This window comes from Xiphophorus couchianus, chromosome 13 (assembly GCF_001444195.1).
Source record: "Xiphophorus couchianus chromosome 13, X_couchianus-1.0, whole genome shotgun sequence".
Classification (NCBI taxonomy): Eukaryota; Metazoa; Chordata; class Actinopteri; order Cyprinodontiformes; family Poeciliidae; genus Xiphophorus; species Xiphophorus couchianus.
In genome coordinates, this window is record NC_040240.1 from 25,358,572 (window position 1) to 25,375,671 (window position 17,100).

Below are 17,100 nucleotides of genomic sequence, written 5' to 3' on the forward strand. Positions count from 1 at the left end.
TCAGAGGACGGATGTTGATGCTGGATGAGTGTGTAGACTCACTGAGTGCTGGCAGTGAGGGGTAGTTGAGGAGAAACTGGTTGTGATCCTCTGTGTGTGAGAGCTGCTCCAGCTCAGCATCTTTCCTCTTCAGCTCAGTGATCTCCTGCTCCAGCTATATATTGCACATTAGCTCATCAACTGTAAACCCAGATAATAAACAAACATAAAACATATTAATGCAAAAGCACTGGCTGCTTCCAGTTAGCACTGGGAGAAGGCAGGAGATGGATTTGGATTCCTTACTTTCATGACATGATGACGGCTTCAACAAATATGTAAAACAATAAGTTTTATAAAAGTTTCTGCAGCTTTAAGAGCTTCAACATGGCATTAGTGTCTGGTGATCCCAAACATCAGCAGACCTGCAGCAGAATGACAGAAAGGAGGACAAATTAAGGTTCTGCAATGTCCTAGTCAAAGTCTGGCCTGATTGAAACGCTGTGGTGGGAGCTGGTTTGAAGCAGTACTGAAGAGTGGAGCTAAATTCCTCCACTGCTGAGAATGGCTGCTGCTGTAGGAGGTTTAGCCATGTTTCATTTCAGTCTCTGGTAAATAAACTTTACAGTGAAGTTCAAAGAGAAAAAACTGGAATAATCAAGTGCAAGTTCTCCAGGAGGAGGATTGTTTCCAGTTTGCGCTGACTCAGTCGGTGTAATTATAAACTCCATCCTGTGTTTGGTTGAGCCCTGGTGACTCATCCATTCAGAACAACCATCTACCAAGTGCCAAAGTTGGGGCCAGCCTCCCTCCTCTCCACCCATCTCATTCTTTCCTACTCGGGCACTCGCACCCATCTGCAGACGCTCAGTAACAGACCAGCAGCCAGGGGAACAGCGCTCCGGTCCGAAGACACTCAGAAGAACCAGCAAACGAGTCGGAGAAGATCGACGACTAGTTTCCTCTTCGTCTAGCAGGATTTAAAAAAGGTAAAACCGACTTTTGGTGCAGAGATGCTGCATTTTTTTCATTTTAGGGTGGAGTCGCTGACCCCTCCCATGACTCTGGATTAATGAGGTCTTTTGTGTTTCATGCACTGAAGAGAGCAGAGATGGACTTAGAAACTTATTCAGGATTCATTCCTTAAAGCAGAGATGTGAGATTTTCCCCTGGATTTATTCCAGGCAACGGAAAGCAGGACAAAACTTTTATTAAAACAAGATTATTAATAATTAACTTAGTGAAGCTCACTAGCTTCATGAAGGGAATGAATCCAACAAATGCTGGTTGATTTATTTTCCTCTCATGCCAAGAATGCTTTTAGAGGCACTTTGATACCATCTAGTGGTTAAAGAGTGAACTACATGTTGTTCACTGAGCCGATAAACTCAGTAAAAACCCAGAGCTAGGTTCTGCAACACAAATATATTTAGGTTGGCTAGTATATTATACATTTTATATAATAACATATAGAACATGGGACCAAAATTCTAAAAGTTGTTTCTAATTTTGGGTTTGTAGCTTTTTAGCGACACTAGGCAGCTAGAGAATGGAAATGAGTAATGAGAAGTAATAATATTAATAAGCAGTGTGTCAAGGAAAAGCAGGTCATATGCAGGTATTTTGATTATTTATCTTTGAATCAACAAGAGAAAATATATAAATTTTGACAAATAATTTTGTTCACAATCATGTGTAATTTTTATCTTGAAAGAGAAAAAAGCTTCTAGAAAAGTACAATGAAGGGATTTTTCTGTATTTAACTGAACTGAAAACACGACAGAAACCAACGACTGTTCAACAATATATGTTGAATTTGTAAACCTGATTTCATGCTGCAGAAAGCGGCCAGGGGTTCCTGGGACTCTGCAGTAATGGGATTTAGATTCTGTTTGGACACTGTAATGATGAAAAGCAATAGTTGTTCAGAAACATATATTTAGACTCATAACCCTACAGTCTTGTTTGAGAATAGCAACAATAAAATAATGTACATAGTTAGATTGAACAGTCTGTTTTACTCCTTAAGAGCCTAGTGTCGCTAATAAGCATCATAGCTAAATCTACACTAATGCAAGGTGTCATTTTTAGGTAATTTAGCATCGAACATAATAATAGTATTTTACACTATTGGATATGAATTGAGGCATTAAGGGGTTAAACTGACGTTTTCTCATCAACAGGCTCTGAGGTGAAATGGCGACACCCAAAAACACTCCTAGAGGCGGAAGCACCCCGCTGTCCCCCAACCGCATCACCCGGCTGCAGGAGAAGGAGGATCTCTCCAACCTCAATGACCGTCTGGCCGTCTACATCGACAAGGTGCGCTCCCTGGAGGCGGAGAACGCCGGCCTGCGTCTGCGCATCACCGAGTCCGAGACGGAGGTGACCCGGGAGCTGACTGGCCTGAAGGCCGCCTACGAGACCGAGCTGGCCGACGCCCGGCAGACTCTGGACTCGGTGGCCAAGGAGCGGGCGAGGCTCCAGCTGGAGCTGGGCAAAGTAAGGGAGGACCACAAGGAGCTGAAGGCCAGGTGGGTTCATAGTCACACTCTGGTACAAAGAAAGATGTCACAATGTTTTCATCAGAGGAAATATACATTTTAAGGTCAGTTCCAATCTCAAGGGGGATCCAGTTGATTTTTCCAACTTGAAAAACTTTGTAAAAGTTGGACCTCATTTATTTAAAGGTGCCCTGTTGCTCCTGGGGCCCTAAATCTGTTAAACGCGCCCCTGCTTGTTTGTTACATCGACATTTTTACAGTTAAAACTGAAACATTTCGATCAAAACACCAAAAGTGACAAACTCTGACGTTCAGAAAGAAAACAGTTTCCCCAGAAACGGCTGCAGAAACATCTGGTTATCATTTTTATTAATAAATTCAGAGATACCAAACATTTCATGGGAGTTTCTGTGAACAAAATGTTTTGTAGGCACAGAAGATTATTTATGTTTGTGAAGATCATGAGACATCGGAGAGCCTGAAGGTTTGGTTAACGGCTGCTGAATGACGCGGATGCTGCTAAACTAAAAGCATAATTTAGTAGATTTAAACTTTAATCTTGTTTTACAGATATGCTACTGGTTGAAATGCGTCATGTAGTTTAGCAAGTTTTATTTCCATTTCTTGTTGGTTTCTTTGACTCATTTCTGCACAGACATGCTAACATTTAATCCATCAATTTAATCCATAAATCCATTCATCCATAAATGTATATTGACACTAGCATTAGAGTGCAGCTCGTCGGCTCCGTCCTGCCCCATCCTGCCCCATCTAGACCCGGTGACTAACTCTTTCCCCTTCTCCTCTTCCTCCTCCGTCTTCATCATTATATACGTGGCAGAGTCTCCGGCTGCACATTTTCCTGCTCGTTTTTCCATAAATATTGGGAAAACCTGAGTGAATATGTGTGTGTGTGTCTGTGTGTGTGTGTTGGGTGGGGCCAAGTTGTTGCCATGGCAACTAAACACCAGCGGCTGTGGCTTGTGGTTACCAGATTCATGGGACCAGCGCCGTGGACGGTGAGTCATCTGCAGCGAAGGCTCCCCTCTGGTTCTGGTTTTACAGGGGCGGAGCTGAGGGGTGGCCGGGCGGGGCCTGGCTCCCCTCCCACTCTGTGCCTATGCTGGGTTAAAAATAGATCTGCTTGTATTTTTATCATGTAGTAAGGCTTCAGGCATCTTGGTGTGGAAATAAATAAAAAAACTTTTACACTTTTTATAATTTTTCATAGTTTTATTCTGTTGCAACAACATTAGTTACAATTAAGTGTAACAAACATAGTTACATGTAGGTAGTAAATAGACATTATCCAATTAGTATCGCGCAATCAAATTTTGGTTTTTGAAGATTTCTCTTTTGGAAATTTTTTTTTATACTGTTTCGGCTCTTTTTTGTTTCCAGTTTTAAAACTTTGATTTCAGTTTGAATTTTTTTTTCTCAGTTTCAAATTGTTCTTTTGATCAAACTTTATGGCCCCAGTTTACAATCCCCGCTTCAGCAGTTTCTTCCAGAAGGTTGTGGGTCCGAACCGGATCGGACCGGATCGGATCGGACCGGATGCTCTCTGCAGAGCCTGGCCTGCGGCTCAGAGTCAGACGGCTGTGTGCGTCGTTGCAGGAACACCAAGAAGGAGTCGGAGCTGGCGGCCGCCCTGCAGAGACTCAGAGACCTGGAGGCTCTGCTGAACTCCAAGGACGCCTCTCTGACGACGGCTCTGGGAGAGAAACGCAGCCTGGATGCAGAGAACCGGGACCTGAAGGCCCAGGTGGCGAAGGTAGGACCCGCTGCAGACGGCGGCCCTCTGGCGGCGTCAGAGCAGATGTTGTTGGGTCGTTGGGTTCTGATCGGGTTTTCTGTCCCAGCTGGAAACCAGTTTGGGTGACGCGAAGAAGCAGCTGCAGGATGAGATGCTGCGCAGGGTGGATGGAGAGAACCGGATCCAGACGCTGAAGGAGGAGCTGGACTTTCAGAAGAACCTTTACTCTGAGGTACAACTTCCTCCCGGATGTCCCGGTCACACACTAATATTTATTTATTTAAATTTCTAAATGAAAAATATCACTTCATTACTTTCCATTATTTTTTATTTTTATATTTTATTCATTCATTTTTAATTAATGTCTCTATTTTTTCATTTATAATAACTATGTTATCCATAATTTGGCTATATATTTATTATACGTTTGGTTTATTTCTTTATAAATGCATTCATTTTAAAATTTTAATAATTATACATATATTTTTAACTAAATTTATTATTTTATTTTTTTACATTTTACTCGTTTATTTTTAATTAATCTTTTATTTGTTTATTTAGTTTTAAAATTTTACAATAATGATATTATTTATCTTTTTAAAATGTCCATTCATTTGTTTTTCTTGATATGATTAATTTATATAATAATAATAATAATAATAATAATAATAATAATAATAATAATAACAATTATTATTATTATTATTATTTTAACTTTTAAATATTTCCATTTTTATTTTATTCATTTCGTTTTTACTTGTTAGTAGCTCATAGTAATAGTAGTTACTAGATTTTATTTATTGAAGTTTATATTTGTATAGAAGTATTTATGTGTGTATTTTTATACTCATTCATGTTCAGAGATGGTTTTTATTTTCCAGGAGCTGCGGGAGACGAAGCGTCGCCACGAGTCCCGCGTGGTGGAGCTGGATAACGGCCGCCAGCAGGAGTTCGAGAGCAAACTGGCCGAAGCGCTGGCAGAAATGCGCAGCCAGCATGAGCTGCAGATTAAACTGTACAAGGAGGAGATAGAGAAGACCTACAATGCCAAGGTTGGTCCAAACCTGCAGGATAACGGCTAAACAAGACCGGAACCAAAGTGTTGCAATGGCCTAGTCAAAGGCCAGACCAGACCTGCTGTTGGAAATAATCTCTGCACCTGAAACACCAGAAGACAACATGAATTATGATTACATTCTGATGCATAAAACCTTAAAGCTGAACTAGAGTTCAGTGTAACGCAGGGAGGAGACAAAGTTTATGGAGATAAATTAATGCCATGAAGTTTGTCCAAAAGAGAATTAGTTTGAAACTGGAAGAAAAAATGTGAACAGAAAAATTATTTGAAACTAAAAATAATTTTAACTAAAAAAAAAAATCAAAAAATTTAAAATAAACAACAAAAAAAACATGGAACTGAAAAAACACATTAAAAAGTAGTCCAGATTCATTTTTCAGTTTTAAATCTAAATTTATTTTGTGTCAAAATATTTTTCAGTTGAATTTTTTTTTTTCCAGTTTCTTTTTTAAAATAAACTTTATGTCCCTGCTTTAGCTCCATAGAAGGTTTTTTTGGCTGAATGAAGCCAGACGTGGCGTTTCTGACGGATCCTCCATCTTGTTTCCACCGGCAGCTGGAGAGCGCCCGTCAGTCCGCGGACAGGAGCAGCCACCTGGTCGGCGCCGCCCACGAGGAGCTGCAGCAGACCCGGATCCGCCTGGAGTCCACGTCCGCCCAGCTCAGCCAGCTGCAGAAACAGGTCCGTTCCAACAGGGCCGGAGCAAGCCTTCTGGGGGCCTGGGCAGAGTTTCACTCGGGGTTCCCCTCCATACCAACACCACATGCTTCATCGTGCTGCTTTATGCATGCAACATACCTACAGTAATTGGTGTTGTTCATGATTAGCTTACCCTGCACGAACAACATAATACCAAGTATTTTTGAATACAGTGGAACTATTGCTTTTTCATCCTGTTAAGGAATTACTGACTTAAAACAAGCTCCTAAATCTGGCTAAATAGTTGCTTATAAATCAGTTTTATTTTATTTCTAGAGCACTAAGATATTTAAACTAGACAACAACATCAGGTAAGATTTTATGTTTTTTGCAGCATACGTCATACTTCTGTTACTTCTGGTTGTTATTTTATTTTTACAGGCGTAGCAAACCAGCAAAGATGCTCTAATTAATTAGCATTTTGAAATTCAGAGTAGTAAATAAGTACGACGTGTTAATTCAACTATGTGAAAGTCACATCTTCAGACAAACACTGGATTTACAGAGAAGAAGTTGACAAGTTTGCTGTCTTTTGTTTTTAAAATTTAGAACAAAAAGTGTAGGCAGTGCAATCACTGCAAAATGCTCTTGGGGGCCCCCTAGTGGGGTTTGGCTCCATCAGTCTGAATCTGAATCTGTGGTGCAGCTGGCGGCCCGCGAGGCGAAGCTGAGGGAACTGGAGGACGCCCTGTCGCGGGAGCGGGACACGACCCGCCGGCTGCTGGGGGAGAAGGACCGGGAGATGGCGGAGATGAGGCAGCGCATGCAGCAGCAGCTGGACGAGTACCAGGAGCTGCTGGACGTGAAGCTGGCTCTGGACATGGAGATCTGCGCCTACAGGAAGCTGCTGGAGGGAGAGGAGGAGAGGTAGCTTCAGCCGCATCAGAAGGAATCTGAATCTGTGCTGCAGCTGGCGAGGCGAAGCTGAGGGAGCTGAAGCCGCATAACATCCCCTCATTTCATCAGTTCACACTTTAGAGACGCTGTCAGTGTTCAGCCATTCATTCCTGGGTTTTAGGCTCACAATTAGATTCAGAAACAATGTTTCATTCAGGGGCCAAGTTTTCTGTTCAGTCTGGAGATTCTGTTAAATTATGTGACTGATGAGGAAAAGACATTAGTATAAAGACATTTATTTAAACAGATTCATACTACATCAAATTCCACCAGTTTGAATTTAAAGGTGCAGTTTTTATGTATTTTCCAGGCACATATGGCCATTTTATAGCACAATCAAGTAACTATATTACCTTCAGTTGTTATAGAAATGCTATACTTATATATAAAATTTGACTTAAAAGAAATCTTACTTCCTGATTGGGTCTCGGTCTCTTTAAAAGCTCCTGCTCTTCCTGAAGCTCCGCCTCCAGGAAGTCATCCCAACATGGCTCCTCTATTAACCCTTTAAGGTTTTGATCAGCGTTACTCTGATGGTGTGAGCATAAAATTCTGCAAATTAAATTACCTGTGTCATGTTGGGTTGGCTGCCTGGCATTTCCTTAAGAAAAAAATACCAACGAATGATTCAAAATATAATTTTATGAAAAATTAAGCTGAATAAAATCGATTTTTGAGCATTTCGAATCGATCGAGTTTCCAGGACTACGGATTTGATTTTTTCTGTTCCTCTGATGAACGTTCGTCCCTGCAGGCTGCGTCTGTCCCCCAGCCCTCCTCCCACCAGAGTGACAGGAAGTCGCTCCTCCACCTCCGCGGCCCACTCCCGCTCGCTCCACGGCAGCGCTCGCAGCTCCCCGGCGAAGAGGCGGCGCCACAACGACACCGACAGCGAGGCGTCCAGCTTCGCCGGCAGCGCCGTGGCGCGCACCCGCATCACCCAGCAGGCCTCGGCCAGCGGGCGGGTCACCGTGGACGAGGTGGACCTGGACGGGAAGTACGTCCGACTCAGCAACAAGGCGGATGAGGTGAGAGTGGAAACCAGCTGACGGTGTTCCTCAGGGATCCATCCTGGCCTCCCTCTTCTTTATCGTCAACAGTCTTGATTTTTTTTACTGATGGTGCTGTGATGTGAACACAAACAGATATTTATCAGGGTCTGAATCAGCTGGATGCTTTTTAAGTTTTTGGTTAACTGGTTCTTAACATTAATGCCAACATCCAGACTGAAAAGATCTGAGCTGAAATGTTAGCAGATTTAAGAAAAACAGCAACACAGTGAGGACACAACAGCCAATCTGTTCCCAGGGTCTTGCTTTTTAAACAAACAAAGGAAAAAAACTGTTACTGAGAAATTCAAGATGGCGGCCATTTACAAGATGGAGAATATATGGTTGCACTAAAATCGGCAGCTAAACAAAAACTTATGTTCACTGAACACTAATCCACTAAACAAGTATATCATCTCCGCTAATGCTAAAATGGTAAACACATAAAAATGAGCAGAAGCTAATGCTAACCATGCAGACGTCTGTCTGTCTCATCTTCACCTCCTTCCAGCTGACGACTGGTGTGAAACTCGCTAACAGCAAAGTCCTCAGTTTCTGATTCTGCTGCTGTTTGAATCTGATGACCAAAGTAAAAACAAATAATGTGACATAAAGTTCATCCAAGTCAGGAAAATGGGGAACAATTAATGGCAATAACTGATTTAAAAGGCCTAAAAATGGCAGCCATCTTGAAAATGATAGAAGCTTGTTTTTATTGACTCAAACACATTTTTATGAACAAAGCTGTTCCTTTTAGTCTCTGTGTTTGATTATGCTGCCCCCTATTGGTGGAAGTAGCTTGCAAACCTGTTGAAACTGATGCATTGAAAGGCTGCTCCTCCCTGAGTCCTCCTTCATGTTTTCTGTCCCATCTGTTTGTCCGTCCTGCAGGACCAGAATCTGGGGAACTGGCAGCTGAAGCGGCAGATCGGATCAAACTCTCCGATCATCTTCAAGTTCCCGGCTAAGTTCACCCTGAAGGCCGGTCAGAGAGTCACGGTAGGCATCTTCTTTATGCTCCACACCAACCAGCCAATCAGCTCTCTGTTCTAACCGTCTGCCATGTTGGCTGGGATCAGATCTGGGCCTCTAGCTCTGGGGGAGTCCACAACCCTCCTTCAGACCTGCTGTGGAAGACCCAGAGCTCCTGGGGAACCGGAGACCAGTTCCAGACCACCCTGATCAGCGCCAACGGAGAGGTAGTGGAAATTAGCAGCTGCTGGGTTTAAAGCTGCAAAGTTCATGTAAGTTCATGAAAAATGTGTTTTCCTACCAGGAGATGGCCATGAGGAAGGTAACCCGCACTCAGTTTGAAGATGAAGATGAAGACATGGTGAGAGGAACAGCTCAAACTTTTACGATATTTCCTATCTGTTAGACCAGTAAACTCAGTTTGATTGGGCCAAATCTTCATCACCTGCTCCACCTCCAGCTGCTGTGGTTCTGAGTCAAACCAACCTGTTCCCCTCCTGGCCTGTGGGGGCGCTGCACCAAGAACCACTGAAGGAAACGACACAAAAACCTCTGAAGACACTGAGAGCAACTTCCTTCTTCACCAGATGGAAACAAGATGGAGGCGTCAGATTTTAGTGTTGGAGGATTTCTCTTTAGTCTTTGGCTAAAGACCAGGAGCCATTTCTGCTGCTGGCACTAAGCTAGCATGCTTGTTTTGGTTGTATTTACCCAGAATGCCCTGTGCTGTAGTCCACTTCCTGCTTGTAGAGCGGTCTCAGGTCCACTTGGCGTTCACATATGCATTCAAACCGACCCAGAGTTCAGTTCTGCATTCACAAGAGCCATGATCAGACCCCTTGAATCCAACTCCAGTCCGTCTGTCTAGTCAAAGCCTGGTTCGGTTGCTGAGGTGTGAACGCTAATCGAATTGTTGTTCGCAAAACCTCAGTCTGAGTCTGGCTGAAGTGAACTCTGGTTCGGTTTGAATGCATATATGAACACCAAGTGGACCTGAGACCGCTCCAAAAGCAGGAAGTGGACTACAGCACAGGGCATTCTGGGTGAATACAACCAAAGCTAGCATGCTAGCCTAGAGCTAGCAGTAGAAATGGCTCCTGGTCTTCAGCCAAAGACTAAAGAGAAATCCTCCAACACTAAAATCTGACGCCTCCATCTTGTTTCCATCTGGTGAAGAAGGAAGTTGCTCTCAGTGTCTTCAGAGGTTTTTGTGTCGTTTCCTTCAGTGGTTCTTGGTGCAGCGCCCCCACAGGCCAGGAGGGGAACAGGTTGGTCAGAGGATTTGGTTGATTTGACTCAGAAAACCCCAGCAGATGGAAACGGAGCAAATGTGGACGTTTTGAACCAAGTGTACTGAACTATCAGGTGTGAAAACAGCCTTAGAGTCAGACAATTTCTTACTCTTCACTTGACGTGGTTGAAGTTCCTGTCTTCTCCAGCAGGTGGCTCACAGCACCTGCGCAGATGGCGAGTACAACCTGCGCAGCCGGACCGTCCTCTGCGGCTCCTGTGGACTTCCGTCTGACAAATCCAGCACCTGCTCCGTGTCGTCTGCGTCCCGCTCGTTCCGCAGCGGAGGAATCTCTGAAGGATTGGTGCCGCAGTCGTACGTGTTCAGCAGCAGCACACCTCGCAAGGTAGACGTCCGTCCATCACTTCAATGTTCAGAGGTTTCTGGGCTTTGTTTGAGCCTCTGTTGAGGTCATTTTCATGACCTTTCAAACCCGTGTTTCCTTCCAGACTGGATCCAGGATGGAAAGCTGTCCGATCATGTGAACACGTCGACCAATGAAGAAGTTTATCTTTTATATGAGTATCGTTTAGAAATTATTAGCTTTTAGTTTTCTTTTTATACTTTTAACATTTTTCAGGTTGTATTAATTCTGACTTTTATATTAATTTCCATTGTGCACCCATGCATGCTTAAAGATAAGACTTGACTTATGATTAAAAGTTTAGTTTTTCCTTTGAGAAAAACTAAGAGAAAATGTTTTTGTATGTTTTTTATCCTTTTATATTCAATTCTGTTTCCTGTCTTTTAGCTTCAGTTAAATCTGACTTGTGTCATTATCAATAACATTATTTTAGCTAAACTGGACTACATAACTGCAGAAAATGTATTTTCCTGATATAAATAAAAAAATATTTTCTAAAAATGTATTTTTGAAATTTTGTTAATGTCTCTTTGTTAGCAGACCATTAAAATGTGATTTTATATAATGGGCTCCTCAAGACATTGACAAAATTCGTTTGAATCTATAAAAACAAGGTTCCTAGGATATTTAAAAAAAATTAAATCACATTTTATTTGTCAATAAAGTGACTGGAATTTAACTTTACTTTAATATTTGTTTCTTTTGGCTCAGATGCAGATAAGCAGCTAAATCTTTATCTGTTTTTTGTTTAAATGAATAATGCAGAAATGATTTTATTGTTTGACCATTAAAGAAAAATACTTTAAAATGTCCCATTTGAATAAGATTTGTATTGAAAGTTGTCCTAAAAAGCTTGAAACGGGAAGCAGCTCGCTTGTATATTATGTTTTCGCTGATCGAGCTTTTATTTTGAAATGGCAGCTTTTATTTTTTGGTTTTGTAGTTCTGAACCCGGAAGTGTTCTGCTCGGTCAGAGCGCTGCGGCTAATCTTTAGTCCTGCTGATCTTCACCGGGCTGTAGGTTTGTCCAGAGTTTATTTTAAAGTCTGTGTAACTTGTTTGTAAAATGAAAAACATATTTAATGATCGCAGATTGTTTCTGGTTATTTCATGTTTGACAAACTCACGAGAGCAGCGGAAGCTAACAGCTGTTAGCATCCGAAGATCAACAAACAGGAAACTAGAGTTTATAAAGACGGGAAGTGATAACAGAAGTTATGTGAAATAAAATGGACACAGTGCGTTTTAATGTATAAAATTATTATATTTGATATGAAGTTTATTCTCCTCATTTTTTCTCCATTTGTGAATTTTTTAAACCCGGACTTTTATAGCAGCTGGACGTCATTATCATTTATTATCACTATCATTTCCAAAATAAAATATTTTTATTTTCAAATTACTAAGCGTGATTTATTTTATTACATTAAACATATTTTTGGATTTACCTAAGCAAAAAAATACATCAGGAATATTTAGAAATATCAGTGTTTTTCTGTTTAAATTGTTTTGAAATCTGTTGTTTATATTTAGCAAAGCAGACAAAGTTTTATTAATATTTCTGTTTTAGTATTTCTAACACAACACGCCTGTGTATTTTTTTTTTACCTTATCCTTATTAATGTATTAGGGTTTTATAGAATTAATTTTACCTTTTGAAGTTAATTGATCGTTTTCTGTAATTAAAAAGAAGGCAGAAACTGAATGGACATATTAGAAAATATATCCATTTATTTCTTCATTTTTGTCAATAAGAATTTTTTTTGATAAATCATTTTGTTTTGAAATGTGTTGTATTTAGCAAATCCATTTGTCAAAAATGTGTTATTCAGCATTTCCTTCATTTATTTATTTTTTTGCTTTTATTTAGTTTTTATAGAAGTTTGTTTTTATGTTTTAGAATCACAGTATATCTATTTTTTTATGTATTTTGGGTGAATTAGAAAACTCTGAGCCAAACCCTGTGCATATGAGCGTTTGTAGATTTTTTCACATGGTTCCACAGTGGCTGCTTTCTGTCCCAGTGTTTTATTTATTTAAAATAATAAAGCATTAATTCTGAATTTAGAGAGAAATGCTGGTATTTTATCAGTATTCACCAGCCTGTGTCTGTTTTCCTCCCAGGAATCCCTCTCTGGATGCTGAACGTCCGTGCTCTGCTGGGGATCGGCTTCCTGGTGACCTCGCGACCTTGTGCGGCCTCTCTGGCTCAGGCGGGGTCATGCTCTGTGTCCGCTGCAGCTGACCGCCACAGGAGCCACTGTTTGTCGGGCAGAGCGGTGTCTACGATGGCCCACGCCGTCAGACATCTCGGGTGAGTTCTCAGAGCGTGTGTGTGCTAAAGACCGGGTGTGTGAGGTGAATCTGAGCTCTGGACTCGCTGCAGGCAGGAGGAGGCCCAGAAGATCGACGAGGAGCTCTTCAGCGAGTACGGCTTCAGCGTGGATCAGCTGATGGAGCTGGCCGGACTCAGCTGCGCCACGGCCGTCACATGGGTCAGAACCATCACAGGAACACGCAGATCCGGGTTTTCAGCTGCTTCAGGCAGAAAGCGTCAGGATTTCAGAATAAAAGCCCCTCATTTCCACCTGACTCCGCTCCCCCCTTCAGGAGGAATTTCAGGATGACGGCCATTTTACAAAATGGATGCCGTTTTGAGCCTTTTAAACTAATTGCTACCATAAAATGTTTCCCATTTTCATGACTTGGATGAACTTTTTGTCACATCATGTTTTCTACTTTGGTCGTTCAAACAACTTTAAAGTGACGATATGCAGCAGAATCAGAAACTTTGCAGTTAGAAAGTCTCAGACTGAGAGTCAGTCGTCTTATTGGTTAGCGTCTAATTTTTATTGTTTAGCATCAGCTAATCCACTCATTTTTCTGTGTAGCATTAACATTTGCTAAATTTGTATGTCTAGCAGTTCAGCATTAGCCTCCACTAGTTTTTTTTAGCAGTTTATTGTTAACTCGTGCTAAATTTTTGTGTGTTTTGCGTTTCCATTCATTTTTGGTTAGCGTTAGCTTCTGCTAATATATTTTTTATATTTAGCGGTATAAAGTTAGTATTTGTGTGTAGCAGTAGCTTCTGGTAATTTTGAATGTATTTAGCAATTTCTGCTAATTTTTATGTTTAGCAGTTTAGGGTTAGCTTCATTTTTTATGTTTATTGGTGTAGTAATACCTTCTACAAATTGTTTTTGTTTAGCTTTAGCTTCTGCTAATATTTTTTATGTTTCTAAGTGGTTTAGCAGAGCTAAGCTAAGTTTGTTGAATTAGTCATTAGTGAACCTAAGCTGTTGGTTAGCTGTGGCTAATAACTACTGCTAATTTTAGTGTCAACATATATTCTCCATTATAACCATGGCAGCCATTTTGAAAATGTCCACTTGGAAGATCAAGAACATATATATGATTACTATGATTAAAAATTAATAGGTTATGATTTGACACGTAACACTTTCATCTGTTTATTGATTTTAGTCTAAAAATAAATTTTCCATGACAACCATCTTGAAAAATCCCCAAAATGTCAGTAAATATGATTTTTATGAGTTCAGTTATTTATGATTTGACACCAGAAGTATTCATCTGAAATACATTTTTCAAATTTAGTGCAAAAATAAATCTTTCTTGAGGGCCTTCTTGAAAACTGGCTGCCATTTTGAATCTTTCTTTGCTATGGTTTTTATTTTTTAGGGTCTTATGTTCGCATGTGAAGGATTTTGCTGAAGTATAACATTTTGTGCAGCTCCGTCAGCGTTCAGGGTCCAGTTCAGCTCTCTGTCTTGTCCCAGTTAGGATACTGGTTTAACTGGGTTTGACCCAGATCGACTGGAGTCCTGTTTGGGTTTGGTGCTTTTAAGGTTTCTGTGGTCATTTCTAGGTTCTGCAGAGACAGTTTTCTGCCTGACGAGCCGAGGTCGTTTGATCCGTGGAACGGACAGTGTCCTCCATTTTCTCTCAGGTTCTTGACCTTTGCCCCCCTGCAGGCGTACCCGCTGTCCTCTCTGGTCAAAGCCAGACCGTCTCTGCTGGTGATCTGTGGACCAGGAAACAACGGCGGCGACGGGCTGGTCTGCGCCCGACACCTCAAGCTGTTTGTGAGTCAATTTTCCTTCCATGCGTGTTTTTATGCAGATGATGTTTGGGTTTCCTGAGTCGTGTCGTGTCGCAGGGTTACGAGCCCACCGTCCTGTACCCGAAGCGGCCCAGCAAGCCGCTGTTCCAGGGTCTGACCACGCAGTGCGAGAAGATGGAGATCCCCTTCCTGACGGACATGCCTGAGGTTGGATCTTCATCGCTTCGGGCCGTCTGGTGCGGAGCGACGCGGATCTCTGACTCTGCTTTGTCTCTCAGGCGGAAGTGATCGATGAGGCGTACAACCTGGTGATCGACGCCATCTTTGGCTTCAGCTTTAAGGGCGCTGTGCGGGAACCATTCGGTTCCATCCTGGACGTTCTGAAGAAGACCACGGTTCCTGTCGCCAGCATCGACATCCCATCAGGTCGGGACTACAAACATGGCGTCAATCACAGCTACCTGATTGGTTGACGGAGAAACATAAAACTGCTTTATATTAGAAGTTACAAAAAAGTGGAAATAAGAGCTGAATGAAACATCTGAAGAGTTTGATTAGGTATTTACACCAGCTGTTCCAACTCCAGTCCCTCTGTGTAGTCAAAGTCCAGTCCGGTTGGTGAGGTGTGAACGCTAACTGACCTCTGACCTCTGGTCCTCCAAATCTCGATCTGGGTTGGGTTGAAGTGAACTCTGGTTCGGTTTTAATGTGAACGCCAAGCGGACCGGAGACCGCTCCAAAAGCAGGAAGTGAACTACAGCGCAGGGCATTCTGGCTATATACAGCCAAAGCTAGCATGCTAGCCTAGCGTTAGCAGCAGAAATTGCTCCTGGTCTTCAGCCAAAGACTAAAGAGAAATCCTCCAACCGCTAAAATCTGACGCCTCCATCTTGTTTCCATCTGGTGAAGAAGGAAGTTGCTCTCAGTGTCTTCAGAGGTTTTTGTGTCGTTTCCTTCAGTGGTTCTTGGTGCAGCGCCCCCACAGGCCAGGAGGGGAACAGGTTGGTTTGACTCAGAGCCACAGCAGCTGGAGGTGGAGCAGATGATGGAGTTCTGGTTCCAGTAGAACCGGGTCGACCGGACCCAAGATTAGCGTCGCTCTGGATGAAAACTTTTCATCTGAACTACAAATAAACTCAGAAAACATTCAATGTCAGAGGACATTTCATTGGCAATATTACTTATGTTTCTTTGTGCCATATAATTAGTTTTTATGTCTGCATCTCTGTTTCTCTACATTTTTTAGCGTTTGAATCTTTATTAGTCTGTGGGTTCTGATCCTGGTTCTGTCCGTTTGTTCAGGTTGGGATGTGGAGCAGGGCAGCGCCGACGGCCTGCAGCCCGACATGCTCATCTCTCTGACCGCGCCCAAGAAATCCGCCTCCCTGTTCCGAGGCCGGTACCACTTCCTGGGCGGACGCTTCGTCCCGCCCGCCTTGGAGAAGAAGTACCAGCTCCGCCTGCCTCCGTATCCCGGCACAGACTGCGTCTTACAGCTATGAGCTAAAAAGAAACACAGCTTTTTCTGCTTCACTTCTGAAAACACTGAAAAACTCCTGATCCGTTTTGGCTGTTTTGTCTCCGGTGATCCAGAAGTTTCTCCTCCAGATCAGCAGTTCTTTGGTTTTTTTTGCTCCTTCTCGGTTTCAGGCTCTCTTGTTGCTCCTGAGGTAAATAAAGCTTCCCTGAAAGCTTCCTGGTTCCTGGTTGTTGAGTGTTTAGCGCCCTCTACAGTCAAAATTACGCAACTCCAGTTTTGCATTTCTGCTTCAAATATTAGCACTTTATAATCAGCATCAGAAAAAATAACTTATTTGGTGTGAAACTGTTTAAATCTTAAAATATTCAACATAAAAAACTAAAATGACACCAAAATATGAGACAAATTAAACATTATGGCTGCAGTAATAAAACCAACACTGAAAGAAGAACTGGACCCGACATCAGGTTCTTATCACGTTTAATTATATCAAGTGTAGAACTATGAGTTAGTGTAGGGGGCGCTGTTTGTAAAGTTCCACAGTTAAAAAATAACAGCAATAATTTGAGTTATTTAGTCTGACAGGAAGAAAAATGGAGGGAAATTATTAGTTATGTTTTCACCATTTTATTCATTTGTGCATGTCAGGTTTCAACCAATTTTATATCAGAATGTTAAATATTTAGCTCAATTTATTAATTAATGGAGCTAAATTTAACTTAGAGCTAAATATTTAACTAACAAGCTAAATATCTACTATGAAGGCTAAATATTTAGGTCCAAACATTTAGTTAGCAAAAATAACTAGTTAGAGCTAAATTAAATAGTTTGGAGCTACATGTTTACTTCGCTAGCTAAATTTTTAGCTTAGCTTGAAGCTACATATTAGCTTGAACGGTCTTGTTGCTGAAATGTGCTTTTCAAATAAACTTTACAGACTAAATATTTA

At 41.7% G+C, this 17,100-nt stretch overlaps 2 protein-coding genes across 3 annotated transcripts; both read left to right on the plus strand.

Moving 5' to 3' along the window:
* The first annotated feature begins 181 nt into the window (after nt 1-181).
* LOC114155433 (lamin-A-like) lies at nt 182-11,095 on the plus strand. Of its 2 annotated transcripts, none has more exons than XM_028035302.1 (13): nt 182-968; nt 2,163-2,513; nt 4,101-4,257; nt 4,346-4,471; nt 5,121-5,291; nt 5,874-5,999; nt 6,664-6,884; nt 7,669-7,942; nt 8,855-8,962; nt 9,043-9,162; nt 9,240-9,296; nt 10,375-10,572; nt 10,676-11,095. In XM_028035302.1, the coding sequence occupies exons 2-13, from the start codon at nt 2,176-2,178 to the stop codon at nt 10,709-10,711; spliced, it is 1,932 nt and encodes a 643-aa protein (XP_027891103.1). In that variant the 5' UTR covers nt 182-968; nt 2,163-2,175; the 3' UTR covers nt 10,712-11,095. The 2 variants fall into 2 exon arrangements, with proteins under 2 accessions (XP_027891103.1, XP_027891105.1); XM_028035304.1 differs by having other exon boundaries at nt 10,378-10,572.
* Nucleotides 11,096-11,494: 399 nt separating this feature from the next.
* Nucleotides 11,495-16,366, plus strand: naxe (NAD(P)HX epimerase). The gene is made up of 7 exons (XM_028035306.1): nt 11,495-11,611; nt 12,715-12,904; nt 12,977-13,085; nt 14,583-14,693; nt 14,768-14,878; nt 14,950-15,097; nt 15,974-16,366. Exons 2-7 carry the CDS (start codon nt 12,729-12,731, stop codon nt 16,171-16,173), a joined length of 855 nt encoding a protein of 284 aa, XP_027891107.1. The 5' UTR covers nt 11,495-11,611; nt 12,715-12,728; the 3' UTR covers nt 16,174-16,366.
* The last annotated feature ends 734 nt before the right edge of the window (nt 16,367-17,100 follow it).